We start from the raw sequence: 16,721 nt of genomic DNA, 5'->3' as shown, positions 1-16,721 counted from the left end.
CATCATTATCTGTTCGACAAAGAGAGAAGCATGTACACACTCTTCTCAATCTGCAGCCTAATCAGGCTACAGGAAACCAACAAACAGCGCATTCCAGTTTTTCTTCTGCTTCTTTAATCTGTTTCTCCTTTCAGTTTTTACTCTCTCCGTCTCTCTCAAACGCTTTCACAGAGATTGTCTGTTACTGTGGCAGACCGCGAGCCTTAAAGAGAGCTTTGACAACTAAGCAGATGTTAGAAATGCTAAATATATTTCCGGGCATCTTATATTTATAGGACAGAGCTCTTGAATTGCTGAATCTGATTGTTCAGAAGGTGTTGATTTATTATTTAGAACAACAGCAGCTCTGACATTAGTTCTGGCTATAATTTCACACCATCAGTTTACATTAAAGTGTTGGTTTTGTTTCCATAGTAACAATAACTTGCACAGGGACTCGTATGGCCTGAAATATCACAAGTCACGATTTAAAAAATGTGTAATAGCTTTATAACGTTTACCAAATACTTTTATTTAGTCTCACTGAAGTCTCCAGGGTAGAGACAACAAAAGTCTTCATGATGCAAGGCTTTACATGTTCTCGATTTTTTCAAAACACTTTTTTTTATTTACTCGATGAGAGAGAGAACAAGAGTCATAAGTTTGATACCTTCTGAAAGTTCCACAACATTAAATATAACCACCAATAGATAAAAAGCAGGAAGTAACGTTCTTTAAGAAGTAAAACGTGCTTACACTAGTGCTGAGGTATAAGGGGAATAAAAGAATAGAGCGGTGTCATTACAGAAAATGACATCACATCACACTACTGATGATTACTTTCCTAAAGCAGCATGTCTTCGTGTGTTTTATTCCTCATGTAGGAAATCCTGTTCGCTTCTAAAGGTTTTTATTCAAGTATAAAAACGTACGTTGTGCTTTCACACGAAATAAGTGTAAGTTAAATCTAATTCCCCTCCTTTCTTTGTCTAACCCTATTACAAACCCCACAAAAAGAGAGAAAATTCCTTCAGAACTGGGTTTGTTAAGCACGAGGAAGCGCTTGTGAGGATATGAACGCTCTAACAGGCAGGAGTGAGGGAGCAAGGAGCAGAACGCAGTGGATCTCTCAATTTTCTCCACTGCTCCTCTGCACACTAATAGCATCAGGCCGCTGCGCTCTAATTGGTAGACATTTCCAGAAATGAAATTTGACAACAAAAGATAGCCCTCAATGACAGGTTGGCTTTGCAGCACCCTAACCAGAAGTGACAGCACTTTTTACATGCCATTTGCAATTGAAGATATAATTAGAAATATTTTGGCTAGCATAACATTATTTGGACAGGCAATCAATGTTTTTTTTTCTTCTTTCCTTTCCTCTTCCTCTCTCTGTTCTAATTTGCTGCTCTGCAGGTGATGGCCAAATGATGCTAGGGCTGTTTCATTAAAACACCTCTCACGCTTAGGAACATTGCTGCTACATCACCACACGTAAGACAAACTGACAAGACACATTTGTGACAAACAAGTATCCTTATTTGGTCACTTTGGAGCTGAATTATGGAGTAAAGCAAAAGCCAAAAAAAAACAAAAAACTCAGAGTTGAACTCGTCTAATGAGCTACAAAATGAAAAGAACTCAAAATCCTACAAAATGGACAAACCTTAAATCTTACTGTTGCTAAAAACAGAACACAAGACATCTCTGAAAAGACTCGTTGCTAAGTTACAAGATGCATCTGTAAGAAGGAAAAAAACACACACCAAGTCTTTTTGTGTGTGTTTATTTGCCCTTCTTCTTCCGTACGCACCTAGTCCATTGTGAGAGAGATGTGGAATTACTTTCATTCAGTAAGTGGCAGCCAGGAAGTTCTTGAACAAATATGAGAGGCCTTCCGCTTTCATTCTCAACCTCCCCTATCTAGTTCTTTGGTTCAAGAGTACACACACACATGCACATAAGGTCTTACTTCAATTACCTGTAGCAGAGAGAGAGAGAGAGAGAGAGAGAGAGAGAGAGAGAGAGAGAGAGAGAGAGAGAGAGGTTGGACTTGGGAAGAGGGGGGGCTCCTGGATTCAGAGAGACACTTAAGAGACCAGCTTAGCAGTGTGTAAAAACAGCAGTGGAGTGTGTGTCTGGAGCACCCATTCAGCTCAACAGAATGGCTGATTAATTAACAGGAAAAAAAGCACTTGAGCACTCACCCAACCTGCACTAAAAGCTTTTCTTTCTCCATCTATTGATTTATATAATTACTTTGACAGCAATGCAGCTCTAGCTGCAGAGCAGGAGGGAATTGGGAGGTGTGGAGAAAAAGCCCTGTTCGTGGCACATTTTGTCCGGTTTGGCACTGAGAAATCTTTGGGTGATACTGGGAGCACAATGGCAGCTGATATGGTGCTTGAGTGAACATAGTTGACCTGCCGAGTTGTCGCTGATGGATTCATGCAGCGTTCAGTTCTGAGCCTGCTGGACAGCTGATGGGGAGCAGTGGGCGGTTTGTTCAGGGCAGCGTGGAGGTTATTGTTCACAGGTACATCCTCAACACACCATTCACTACACAGGGACAGAGTGAGGCTTGCGATGCTTTCTTTTTCCATTCTACCTTTCATGTCTATTGCACCCTCCTGATTTATTTCTTAGTAAGGTCTGCAGAGACGGAACAGTGCAGCACCCATCTCCGTTTCCGTCTCTTTCACCGAGCACAAAAACAACTCCCTCCTCTTCTCCCACTCTTCATCTCCCTGGCTCCTCTCTCCAGAGAAAGAATGATTAGTTTTTAATTGGAGTGGAGCAGAGCTCTAGAGGGCTGGGGTTGTTACAACGGGATTTTTTTTTTTCCAGGAGCTCTTCAGAGCTGAAGGCACAGTCTTCAGCCCCCTCCCCCAAACTCCCGCTCTTTTCCCACACAAGAAGCGCCTCAAGAGCTTTGCTCCTTTCAATCCCCCGGCCTCCGGCCTGCCGGCTCTCCAGCCCTGGCTCTCAGATGAAAGGAAAGATGGAGAGGCAGAAAACAAGGGCAGTGAGGTGGAGTGCCTGCATGCTAAAAGCTCAGCACAGAGAATGAAAAGGAAAGGTTTTATTGTAGGTGAAGGCTAGGCTTGCAGGAACGGGAGTGAAGTGGCTGCTCTCAGTGAGCACAGTCCTGGCCTTATACAGTACATGACAAGAGGAAAGAGCATGCTGAGCACACACACACACACACACACACACACACACACACACACACACACACACACACAGACACACCACACACACAGACACACAAAGACAGACAAAGACACACACAGACACACACAGACACACACGGACACACACAGACACACACAGACACACACAGACAGACACAGACAGACACAGACACACACACAGAGACACAGACACACAAACACACACACAGACACACACACACAGACCCACAAAGACACACACACAAAGACACAGACCCACAAAGACACACACAGACACGCAAAGACAGACACACAGAGACACAGACACACAAACACACACACACACAAAGACACACACACACAAAGACACAGACCCACAAAGACACAGACACAGACACAGAGACACACACAGACACAGACACACAAAGACACAGACACACACAGACACACACAGGCACACACAGACACGCAAAGACAGACACACAGAGACACAGACACACAAACACACACACACACAAAGACACACACACACACACAGACACACAAAGACACACACACAAAGACACAGACCCACAAAGACACAGACACAGAGACACACACAGACACACAGACACAGACACACACACCACTGCTGGGGCAGGTTTATGGTTCTCCTGAACTCTGAAAGCTTGGCCTTCAACAGGTGACAGGTGTGTGGACCTACAGGTTTTGGGAGGAAACATTAGATTGTGAACCCATACTTAAGAGGTTACATCATAGGACTGCAAACCAACGGGAGCCATAAAACTAAGAGGGGGAGAGAGAGAGACAGAGAGAGAGAGACACACACAGACAGAGAGATAGAGAGAGAATGGGATATCTTTATTAATGAAGATAGCAGGAAATAGACATTGGACCCAAAATTTTTTTTTTTTTTTACAAATCTTCTATAACAGAGTAGCTCTTGAGGTGGGGGAGATGGAGATGGGTAAGAAGACAAAAACTATTTATTTATTTTTTTTTTTTTACAGACATCACTCCAATAGTTATTAGACTCCTCCAAGCTAATTTATTCCATAATTTCAGACAGAACAAAAAAATAAAACTGCAAAGTGCAATGAAGCGACAGACTAAGCACAGAGACTAGAATGTTAGAACGATTAATGACTCTTTGCACTCCCTGGCCTGTGTGATAGCAGAGGTGGTTGTGGGGCCTTTTTTTTTTTTTTTTTTTTACGACCGTTGCGAGCAGCAGACTGTTCTAAATTGCCGGCCTTTCTAAATAACTCGCTTTCTTTAATGGCTCTCCGTGGCTGGCATTAAATCATACAGCCTCTTTACGGCACGGTGACTCTTACATTTAGCAGACTCTCTGAGCGCAGGCGCCACTGATGTATAACTAATTCATCACGCTATGTCAACATGCCGGCAAGTATCGCATCAGCAGGCTTTCAGCAAATCCAAAGCGAGGGCTTCACATGGTGAGAGACAGGTGGGGAATTAATATGCAGTGAAAAACGTAGCACACCTCCTCACACCTGGGCAGCAGTTGAGGAAATTAGGGATGCTTTATTCATCAGAAGTGGCAAATTATTTGTCATGGGTCTTAAGTTAATCTCAGTGCTGACTGCTGGAGTGTGTGCGAGTGTGTGTGTGGTTATTTCTTGTTCTCCACCACTCCCTCTATTCCCAACAATCTGAGGCGGTCATAAATGGAAGGGCAGATCATGAGGTCAAGAGCAGCACATCAGTCACTCATGGGACTCACAGGCCACTTTGTGATAGACGATGAAAAAGACATGAGGTCAACAATATCGATGTGGTTATATCTTAAAGGGAGAGAGAGCACTGATGAGTGTGTAAGTGTGTGTATATGAAAATGTGTTAGTGGACGATGCAGGGCAGACCTGATTATTCAGAGGCATTAACATGAGTAAGCATGTTAAAACTCACCATCATCATCATCATCATCATCATCATAGTTTCTGACAGTTATTAGAATCAAGCCACGTACGGAATGCACATAAACATAATTACACGATTAGCACTGCTGCTCTTTTCTCCCTCATGCAGACGCTATTGAAGATAATTTACACCTGACACACAAAGACATGTCAAATCAGCATTTTTCTTTGCTGATTATCGCAAACACTACGAATAATAATAAAAAAAGCACTTTCCTTGCATAGAGCTGAACTTTTTTTGAGCACTGATTCTGTAGCAGAAATTAAGAACACTGTAGCATGAACAGGGGATAATCCCCATAACTGTCATTTACTTTTTGTGTTCAAATACTATCTCTTGTGTAAAAAGGGGGTTTGTAGGGGTGTGTGATATGAAATGAAACACGTGAAGTCTTATGATATTTCTCATAAGAGTTCTCCTGCCTCCTAAAACATTCATTAATTATCCTGAGAAAATCCACTGAGCAGATATCAAGCATCGCGTTAGTTCAGGCAGGCCACGCAGTAAGCTGCATCAGCTGCTAATCAGCTGTCCACAAGGCGCACCAATCCAGCACAACTTCCGTAATTTCCCTCCTTTAAATCCTCGCCTTCGAGCGCACCTACGCATCACCGCTGCTGCGATCCAACACCCTCCTCCGTCCCCGACTCCTCCAGCCAGAACCTGTCGCCAGCGCTGATTAAATTCTTCACGTAAAAAAAAAAAATTTGCACCTCACGCAATTTCGGTTCTGATTCTGAGCTGTATTGGGGGGTGGGGGGTGTCTATTCATTCCCCAGCGCTGCCTCCCCGCCCCGTCCATGCATTCGCATGGACAGGCGCGTGGGAAAGTTCTCCCAGAACAGAACCATTCCGCCAACACTAACTGTATGCTCGCTAACCTTCATTTACGAAGTGTTCCTGACTGAATTTAAGCTGACCTTCAAGACATGATGCTAACCGTAAACAGTTCTGCTAATATTGCTAAAACTTGATTTGTAAGACTGAGGGAATGACCGACTATAGCAGCCTCCGTCATCCGTTCTTAAGTCCTCTTGTCTCGTCTCTTGTCTACTTCAGAAAAACCACACTTCATTTTGTGATTGTTACAAGCATCAAAAGCAAAATCACTCACTGAGCACTTTATTAGGAGCAAAGTACACCTACAACGTATACAACATAGAACAACGTATACAATCGTACAGATGCATCGTAACAGACGTAGAACAGCGTATACAATCGTACAGATGCATCGTAACAGACGTAGAACAACGTATACAATCGTACAGATGCATCGTAACAGACGTAGAACAGCGTATACAATCGTACAGATGCATCGTAACAGACGAGTTGACATAGAACAGCGCAAAATAAATAAATAAATAAATAAATAAATAAATAAATAAATAAGTAAGTAAGTAAGTAAGTTAATAAATTTAAGTGAGCGACTGTCACCATACGAGGGGTCAGATAAATATGGCAAGAGATCACATTTATCCCCATGTAGGTGGTTATCCCGAAGCTGCTGGCCAGAATCTACATGACTTTAGGCACAAGATTAGCTGATTAAATGTGTGTACAGGTGTTTCAGCAAGTGTAGACTTTTGTCTCTTTTTGCATGTTCAGGTTCAGTCAATAATTGAACAAATCCTGGTAAGAAGACTATGACTTTATGTACAGTTCTACAGTTATATACACCACATGCACCTATACAGTGCTTTTACATACACCATGTTCCTTTTGTTCTACACAGAACGATCCATACAACAACAATCCCAAATGTAATCTGACAGACTGTACAGACCTGCCTTTAGAGTACAGGCAGTATTAACTAGAAGAAACCATTAGAGAACAGACTACAATGTTGTGCGGTTCCTGAAACAAATACTGACAGCCCACATGAATAATTTGAAATAATTGGAAAATAAAGCTGCACATTTTCCTCAGCACAGAAGATCTGGTCACCTGCTAATTCCAGCTTTTTAGTTAACTTTCCCTTAATGTACACCAGATACCAAATGAGGAGGGTAAAAGCAAACACATGCTTCCTCTGTGCCAAACATGGCCAGTTTTTCATCCTTTCACTCCCAGCTACGGAGCTGTCACACACTCAGCCACACACACAGCTATGGTATTGCATATGGTATAGTACTGTAAACCTCCTGATTCAGTCTACTGATGATCGTATGGATGACTGTGAGAACTCTGAGGAAACTACAATGTGTACAGGTATTAAAGCTCAAAAAACGACATGCAGGAAGTTATATATATGTGCAATAGCACATATATATATGTGTGTGTGTGTTTGTGTACGCACAGACACACACACATATATACATACTGTACATATACATATATACACACACATATATACAACAGTGATTTCTGTTGTATTGGCATTTATTGTAACTCTCTATCTCTCTCTCTTTCTCTTTTTTCTCTCTCTCGCTTACAGACACATTCACACACGTACACACATGTACACACACACATATATATAGGGGGCACGGTGGCTTAGTGGTTAGCACATTCGCCTCACACCTCCAGGGTCGGGAATCGATTCCCGCCTCCGCCTTGTGTGTGCGGAGTTTGCATGTTCTCCCCGTGCCTCGGGGGTTTCCTCCGGGTACTCTGGTTTCCTCCCCCAGTCCAAAGACATGCATGGTAGGTTGATTGGCTTCTCTGGAAAATTGTCTGTAGTGTGTGGGTGTGTGAGTGAATGAGAGTGTGTGTGCCCTGTGATGGGTTGGCACTCCGTCCAGGGTGTATCCTGCCTTGATGCCCAATGACACCTGAGATAGGCACAGGCTCCCCGTGACCCGAGGTAGTTTGGATAAGCGGTAGAATGAATGAATGAATGAATATATATATATAGATATATAGATAGATAGATATAGATAGATAGATATAGATATATATGCGTGTGTGTGACTGTGTGTGTACAGACTAAAAATGCCTAAGTTACAATAAATGCCAAAACAACAGAAATCACTGTCAATTATTCTTAAACCCACTATAATCCTCAAGAAATACGAGTTCATGAGACCTACTGCCTAGCGATAATTCTACATTAGAAGCACCATGGACGCTTGCTACTGCGAGACTACTGTAGTTAAGTGTGTGTATGTGTGTGTTCCGCACCTGTCAGCTCCGTGTGGAGTTGGGCCTCTCGGTTTGTTGATCTTGGCGTAGAGGCCATCGAGCGGATCTTCAGTCGACGGCTCTCGGCTGTGATCGGTGGGGTGTGTTGCTCTCTGAGGCGACGGGCTGCGGGTCCCGTAGGGAGACTGAGACGGACGTCCTCTGAACGTGTTGATGCGGGCGTAGTTAGGGTCCACATCGTCATCCTCTACATCCGGAGGAACAAATCTATCCCGAGCCTGTCGATCCCTCAACTCTTGGTGCTTCGCTTCAATCCTGGTGAACGAATTAAACAGAGAAGGTTCAGATTTAAACACAAGCACAGGGACAGCTTCTGTGTGAAATGTTTAGGAAACATACAAAGGTACATATGTAAAAAAGAGCATGTAGCTTTTACTAGAGTTTACTCTGAGAAGAAGGTTTAATTGTCCAAGGTGGCTTTTTTGCTGACTATATTTGCAGCAATATGACTTACAGGATAAACAGGGACAGAATCAATACACAGATATTAAGTGCTATGGCTTGCTTCTATTTATTTCTCTTCTCTCTTTAGCCAGAGAAGGCCAGGAACACAGAAAAATCGCTTCAGGACCATATGGAAGAGAACAGGAGGAAGACATGCCTCTTTTGACTCACCATAAGCCTCGGGAATCACAACACAAAATAATGTGAGAATATCTCTGTTGATTAGACTAAATAAATTTATTTCCTGTGCCTCTACTTGCAAGTTCCACACAACCTAGTGAGAGACCTCATAAGATTTCTGTTTATTTTATTCTGCTTTCTTATTACAGTGTGATCACAGAGTATTCTAATAGTTTATGACTCTCTCAAAATAGCAAGCTAGAATATCACTATTCAATAATTCAGCTCTCCAATGACTACCGTTATTCTTCTTCCACTCTTACAAATACTGCAAAAGCTTTACTCTTTTATTAATAATGAGAACAATATCTTGCAATATTTAAAGTACCGCTGTACTCCAAAACACGTTTTTAAATGGTTTGATAATTTAAGTAAGAAAAGCAGCACGTTCATCCAGCTAGCAGCTTCGGCTGTGAAATAAATCAGTGAAATAATAAGCAGGACAAAATGAAGCCAGACAATGAAGCCTTGCTGGTGTGGGAAGGACGGAGAACATATAGAGGTTTAAACTGTTAATATTCACAAATAATTATAAAGCTGGGGGGCATGGTGGCTTAGTGGTTAGCACGTTCGCCTCACACCTCCAGGGTTGGGGGTTCGATTTCTGCCTCCGCCTTGTGTGTGCGGAGTTTGCATGTTCTCCCCGTGCCTCGGGGGTTTCCTCCGGGTACTCCGGTTTCCTCCCTCGTTCCAAAGACATGCATGGTAGGTTGATTGGCATCTCTGGAAAATTGTCTGTAGTGTGTGATTGAATGAGAGTGTGTGTGTGCCCTGCGATGGGTTGGCACTCCGTCCAGGTTGGCACTCCGTCCCTGCCTCGATGCCCGATGACGCCTGAGATAGGCACAGGCTCCCCGCGACCCGAGAAGTTCGGATAAGCCGTAGAAAATGAATGAATGAATTATAAAGCTTTGAATTTTATATAAGGATAAAAGGTGTAAAGATTTTCCTCAGCTTTTTATATGAACTTCAGTAATAAAAAAATTGCTTAAATAATTACGTTATTTATGTGCATGTGCTTTTTTTTCTTCACTTTTTGTTATTTGGGTTAAAGATTTATCGTTCGGCCTAAGTCTTTACACAGAAATCAAGCTGAGACCATGGCGATATTAATATTCGTACACAACTATTAAGGACTTAAAGCGGTAAAATGTATTATACCACAGAATAAAGACAAAACACAAACAGCAGATTTTTCAGGCTACAGATGTTCTTTAAGAAGACACAGGAAGCTGAGAAGATTACTAAAGGTTGCCCTTGCCAAGTTCAAATCAATATTAGGGAAGTGAGAGTGTAAGAACCTGAAGAGCAGTGACAGGAAACAGCTAAGCGAACCTAAGCACAGGTGGTCTCACCTCTCCCTCTCTTCTTTCATCCTCTCCAACTCTTCCTCACTCAGCATTTCTGATGCATGCTTCAGCATGTTCGCCTTGTTCTCACCTTTACTCTTTTCTTCTTTCTTCTTACCAAACCTGAGAGAGAAAGAGATAGAGAGTGTGTGTGTGTGTGAGCAAGAGAGAGAGAGAGAGAGCAAGAGAGTGTGTATGAATGTGTGTGAGCGAGAGAGGAAAAAAAAAGAGATAGAGAGAGAGATAGAGAAAGAGGAGAGAGATTGTGTGTGTGAGCGAGAGAGAGAGAGAGAGAGAGATTGTGTGTGTGAGCGAGAGAGAGAGAGAGAGAGAGAGAGAGAGAGAGAGAGAGAGATACTGTTTATATACAGCATGTATTCAACCATGTACCCCTAGCAGCTCTGTGTGTGTGTGTGTGTCCTTAGGTATGGGTGGGTGGCAGTGAGGATGCTCAGATAACATGCATCATCTGTGCCTGACTGAGCGCCTCATTCACCCGAATGCATCTCTCCAGCCCACTGAGATCATTTCTTATGTGTGCCCCAGTCACACTGCTTAAACACACTCCCAACTACACACCATGTAAAAACATCCAGGTCCTGTCAAAACACACATCCACAATACTGCTCCCAACATACATAAGCAAGAGCATATTATTATATATCCTAATGGTAATATGTAGCTTACACTTACACAAATCTGTGTGTGTGTGTGTGTGTGTGTGTGTGTGTGTGTGTGTGTGTGAGAGAGAAGCACAGAGCTCTTTCTTTTCTCATTAAAAAAATAGACCACTGCATTTTTTTCAGACTGAATATTAATGTTTAATTAAAATGCTGAATTAATATTCAGTTTTCTTAGTCATTTGTAAACATCATTAACTCGATCAGGAAAAGTGAAAAACACTAAAATGTTGTATTTATTAGGGACGAAAAACCCTAATGTCTTGGTTTGTAGTCAGCGTCTAATTTTTTCCACTCCTTACGTTCTATGCCTTTATACTCCTTTATACAGTAGCAAATGAAATATGATGCACAACAATGTACAGAGGAAATGGCTTCAGGTATCGTGATGGATATTTTCCCGGATCTTTAAATACCTACTAAAGTTCCAACTGAAGACGAAAAGCAAAGAAGAAAAAACCCATTTAATAAGGAATGAAAAGGAAGCTAAGCACGGATACACATGAGAGAAAAGTAGAAATGTGCATGTACAAATGTGCTAAAACGGCACAGCCATAACTGCCCATTTACTTAATAACCAATTTAATTAACTTGTGCTTAATGGCCTGCAAGTGTTACCATGCATAAATAAAGAAGAAGGGAAAGAACTGTGACTTGAATACCATCAGCAAATGTCTTTATGTGGCAAATAAACAGAAATCGAACTGTGGCAGTATTTACAGAGCCTCTGAGAGCTGCAGTGCTTCCTTATAGGGATTTTTTTTTTATCACAACAGCAGAAAGGATTCTGACTCTCCACTAAGCTTCATGCAACGCTAAAGAAGAGGGATTCGCTCCAGCCTGTGACTCTGGATCAGCCAAGTCCCGATTCACCTCATCGCAAAAAATGATTCACTGCCTTTCATCTCTCTCTCTCTCTCCACCCTGTTGCTACCTGGCTGTATAGCATCAGTAGCTGCAATATAGAGATCTACAGAAAATCTATGTGTACATGAATATGAATAGAAATAAAATAGGAATGAATATTAAATTTAAAAAAAGATTTAACTCCATCACACCACTTTAGGAGGACTTACTCACATTTCTACCATATTTTATATATTGACTTGTTCATTCAACTTCATTAAACATTGTGTAGGATCTTTAGGCTGCACTGGGAACACTGGGCATGAGGCAGGGATACACACACACCATGGTCGGGACTCCAGTCCATTGCAGAGCATCATACATTCACATTCATACTCACATTAAGCATAGCTGGTTCCCAAATCATCTTTTTGGAGGTGGAAGGAAACCAGAGAACCCAGAGAAACCCACAGGTTCATGTGGAGGACACAAGAAAACTTGAAGTAAAGATGAACCTGAGCTTAGGATACAACCGGGGAACCTGGAGGTGTAAGGCGGCAACCCAACTGCTGCTGCACCAGAGTACCACGGAAAACGTAATCGTTTCTGACAGGTTATTTTTCTGATGCATCTTCCAGCCAGCTTTATTTACAGCTGTGTGTCACAGTGCAAATAAATCTGTCACCCTAACACACAATAGAAAAATGACACACACACAAAAAAAGATCCTCCATGAGCCCCCCATTTTTTTTGAGCTGTTCTCCATCTTTTAAAAACAACCAGAATGAAAGGACAATGAAAGTTAAACTTGATTTACATACTGTATTAGACGTGATGTGGTAATCAGATTTCAGTCTGTCATTAAGTTGCCGAGGCACAGATGGGACGTGCCGCTAGGAAAAGAGTCGAAACTTAAGGCAACGTTAGTTTATGAGGATGTGTGAACAGATGACTACACACACACACACACGACTGTGTGAGACAGACTGAATACGACACCACTTACAGGTGGAACACCGACACTGACGTCACAAACAGAATCACTCAGACGGAAAGATGTATTCACGAGTCATATGGCGGTGAGGAGGGGCATCTGAATAGGGGACTCCCTCAGCCCTAGATCACAGAGAGCTCTGAGTGACCAGCACAACACAACACAACACAGCACTCCCCTTTTGTTCTGTGTGTCCTGGCTCATTGTTTTCTGGTGCATTGTTACAGAAAGGATACAACACAACACCGTAACACAACCCACTGTTCATCTCATATGATGTAGGAAAAGAAGAGACATTCTCTCACATCTGTCTCATCCTAAAGCGTTTATACTTTGATGCTAAATGACAGCGTTTGGGATAAACGCTGTGTATTTGAAGCAAAGTATTAGGAGAGTAATCGAGAATGTCCCGCAGACGACCATTAAAAGCACATTTTCAACTTTTCCATTCTCGGTACAGGGAAAGGTCAAAATTGTTGTCTGGTGCAATCAGAAATACGCTACAGATGTGGTTGAGATTAAGTTGAAAACACTGGAGCATTCCTTTAAATATGGGGTTTCATAAACCCTCATTCACATCCATACACACATACACACACACCACCTCCTGTCATTTGTCCTCTGGCAGGCTATCTGTGTGATTCACACCACTCTCATAACTTAATTGCAACATTTATCTCATTAAACAGGAGCTATTTCATCGTGGTGTTTGGCATACAACCACAGCACGCCCATTCAGCTTCCTAATTAAGACCAGCACATCTGTGGCCTGAATGCTAAACAATGTACTTCCAGCCTAAATCGAAAAACGACATGCAGATAGTGTGCATATCAATACACGGATTGATAGCGGAGGATGTAGAACTGAATACAGAGTGCACACTTGTACACAAGGACACGGTGAAGGAGACAACACCGTGGGCAGGAAATGAGAAGGCGAATATGAGCCGTGCTGTAATACTGCTTAAAAGGTTAATTTGTTTGACACGTGTAAGTCAGTATCAATTGCTAGGCGAAAACGTGTTACACACACTAACGTGCGTGTTTACTTAATTACGAACGTGTGTGGTTGGGGAGACGTGTCAAGTCATCATTTCTTCAACAAATTGGCTGAGACCCGGCTGAGGGCCGAAGCGGCTGATATCAAAAACGGAGGCTGAGTAGAGTCGAGCAAATGGATAAATAAAGGTAATAATTAGGCTGTCAGAGGAGGCCATGCTGCTGGCGTCAGAGCTTCAGACGCTATTACGCATGCTGTCAGTTAACCAGAGACAGAAAGGGAGTTGCAGATATGGCACTGTGTGTCACACAGACACTTACATGTGGATTTATAACCTCTTACTGACAACGATTTATGTATTATCACACTTCTTTGCCTGTTCTTTGAGCTCTTGCAGAAAAGTGTCAGCTTGAAGACGTGTCATTCCCACCCACTTTACTTCCACTGGTAACAAACTGGCAAACAAACTGAAAAATATATTTCAGCTGCAGTTACAGCTGCAGGTCTTCCGCGATACATCCTGATCTCTGAATGTCAATGCTTGTTTTTGGTTTTTCCCCCAAACTGGATTGTGAACAATTCTAAAGTCTTGTTGTAAACCGTCACTCAGATTCAAATCCAATCAAATTTTATTTGTCACATACATACAGAGTACGACATGCAGTGAAATCTATACTATACATCTATAACTTCAATTTGCACATTTATATTTCAATTTGCACATTTTTTTCCCACTGTACATACAACTGTCTATTATATACGTGTTCATTTCTTATCACTGCCATTCTGTTTACACTGTGGAGCTCCTGTACTAGAACAAATTCCTCATATGTAAAAACATACATGGCAGTAAAGACCTTTCTAATTCTGAAATACTTTTTGCATCTGTCCGGTATTCAAACATAAGGAATGCAATTTGGGATAAAAATATAACCAAAAGGAGGTAGATAAATAAAAAAAGTATAAACTACATAAAAAAAAAACTATATAAAACATGAAAATATAAGTGAAAAATAATGTATATACATCTACATAAATGCGTATGGTTTTAATTAATGATTCAGGTCTGGACATTGACTGAGCCAGTCGACCAAAATCATTCTCTTGATCTCATTGTCCTGCTGGAAACTGAACCTTAAATCTCTTGTGTACTGAATCAAGTTTTCTTCTAGGATTGATGTTCCCAGTCTCTGCCTCTGAATGGAGCATCCCCAAAACATTATGCCACCACCACCACACTTCACACAGCCCATACTTCACTGTGAGGATGGGGTTTATAAGGGTGATAAGCAGTGTTGTGCAGTGTTGGCTTTCTGTCAAACAAATACCATTTGGCCTTATCGGTATAGAGAATAATATTCCTGTCTTCAAATAGGATTTCATATTGCTTTATTGTCAGTATTTTTCCATTTCTGAACTCAGTTTTGTTTTGTATCCATGTGAACGTTGTCCTTTGAGCAGCTTTTTTCATCTCTCCAGCTCTTTCAGACTCAGCTTTGGCTTCTTGGTTAATTCTGGCGAATAACCTCTTTTCCCAGTCACTGAATTTTGGCGAATGGCCACCAGCTGTCTAATCAGTGTCAGGTTGTAACGTGTTCTTTTCATTACATTTAGACTTTATTACATTAAAACAAAAAAACACCAACAAATTTAACGGTATGCCTCAAAAGTACTTAATAACCAACCCCTGATTGATGCTTTTCCAGAACTTTGTTCTGAACCTATTATTTCGACAGTTAAACCCTCGAAGCCTCTAGGGATAAGACTATTTATAATGAGATCATGAAACCGAGATTGTGGAACATTAGTTAATATCAGTTATTACTCATTTCTCAGCAAGTGTGTGCCATATGGACTGAATTCATAACACTTCCCCAGTTAGAATACAGTGCAATACAAGGCTACACAGAACCCCTATGTACTGCACTTATATACAGAACACAAAGCCTGGACACAGTCTTTACAGGATTAAAGCAAGCTCACGCACAATAACCTACAGCATGCTACATTAGCCTGCTGGCATCATTCATGTTCAGCCATCTACGCAAATTTGACAAATCAATTCATTTGTACAGTGCTCTTAGAAATGGACACAATCCTATTAACTAGTCAAGTTGGAACATTGTAAAAAGAATTTCTGTAAAAAACAAACAAACAGTCTGTAACATCATGCATGTATAATAAAGATGTCAGTAGCCTTTTAGTCATTCTTTAGTTATTTTAACATGCGGATGCATCCTTACAGGATCCTCTGTTTGTCTACTTGTGAAACCGTTTAAAGGTTGGATGTTTAATCCTACAACAAAGAGCTTCACTTTACAAATGCTTCCAGCTAGGAAGCTTTTACAATTAAAATAAATAAATAAATAAATAAATAAATAAATAAATAAATAAATAAATAACGGTGAAATTAATTAATACGCTTAACATTTAAGGTACATCACATTTGTTTCTATGTACTGTAGAATCTGTCAAAATCCTTTCAGTACTTGTCCTGTATAAGCTTAGAATAAAACGCTTAGACACATAGTGAAGCTTGAATGAATCACAAGGCATATAAGCTGAGTCAGCTGGGCACATGAGTTGTGTAGACTACTGTGTCTACAGACCACAGCTGCAGCACGCTGGATTAAACAGCTGTAATAGGATGGCGCTGTAGTCTGTAAAAGTGACTAAGAGTTGAGTCGAGCATTTCTCACATCCAAGTTCGACAGACGCCCGAACCGGTCTAATTACCACACACGCCATCACTAATGCCTCCACAAACACTGTCATTTTCTAATTACAACTTCCCATTTTCCCTCTTGTCCCTCTGCTCTCAGCATGGAGTAGCTCTGATCTCTCAATAAACTACATTATAATAAAGTCACATACTCTACATGTAAGACTGAGGTTCACAAGGTTAATGCCATGATGTCTCCTTTACACTGTGTGAGTGTGGGGCGCAAAACAATCTGTAGGGAAGAAAAATAAATATAAAATACCCAACAC

The 16,721-nt window shown here is 41.4% G+C and overlaps 1 protein-coding gene across 7 annotated transcripts in view; it reads right to left on the bottom strand.

Annotated features, from left to right (window-relative positions):
- pard3bb (par-3 family cell polarity regulator beta b) overlaps nt 1–16,721 on the bottom strand; it is a 251,581-nt gene that overhangs the window by 40,665 nt on the left and 194,195 nt on the right. For all 7 annotated transcript variants that reach the window (XM_047815106.1, XM_047815108.1, XM_047815109.1 and 4 more), the window contains 2 exons: nt 10,217–10,333; nt 8,217–8,492 (listed from right to left, as the gene is read on the bottom strand). In XM_047815106.1, coding sequence (XP_047671062.1) covers nt 8,217–8,492; nt 10,217–10,333 — 393 coding nt within the window. The remainder of the gene's footprint in view (nt 1–8,216; nt 8,493–10,216; nt 10,334–16,721) is intronic.

This window comes from Tachysurus fulvidraco, chromosome 6 (assembly GCF_022655615.1).
Source record: "Tachysurus fulvidraco isolate hzauxx_2018 chromosome 6, HZAU_PFXX_2.0, whole genome shotgun sequence".
NCBI lineage: Eukaryota > Metazoa > Chordata > Actinopteri > Siluriformes > Bagridae > Tachysurus > Tachysurus fulvidraco.
Note: the sequence above shows the minus strand (reverse complement) of the source record. Positions and strands in the feature narration are given on the sequence as shown.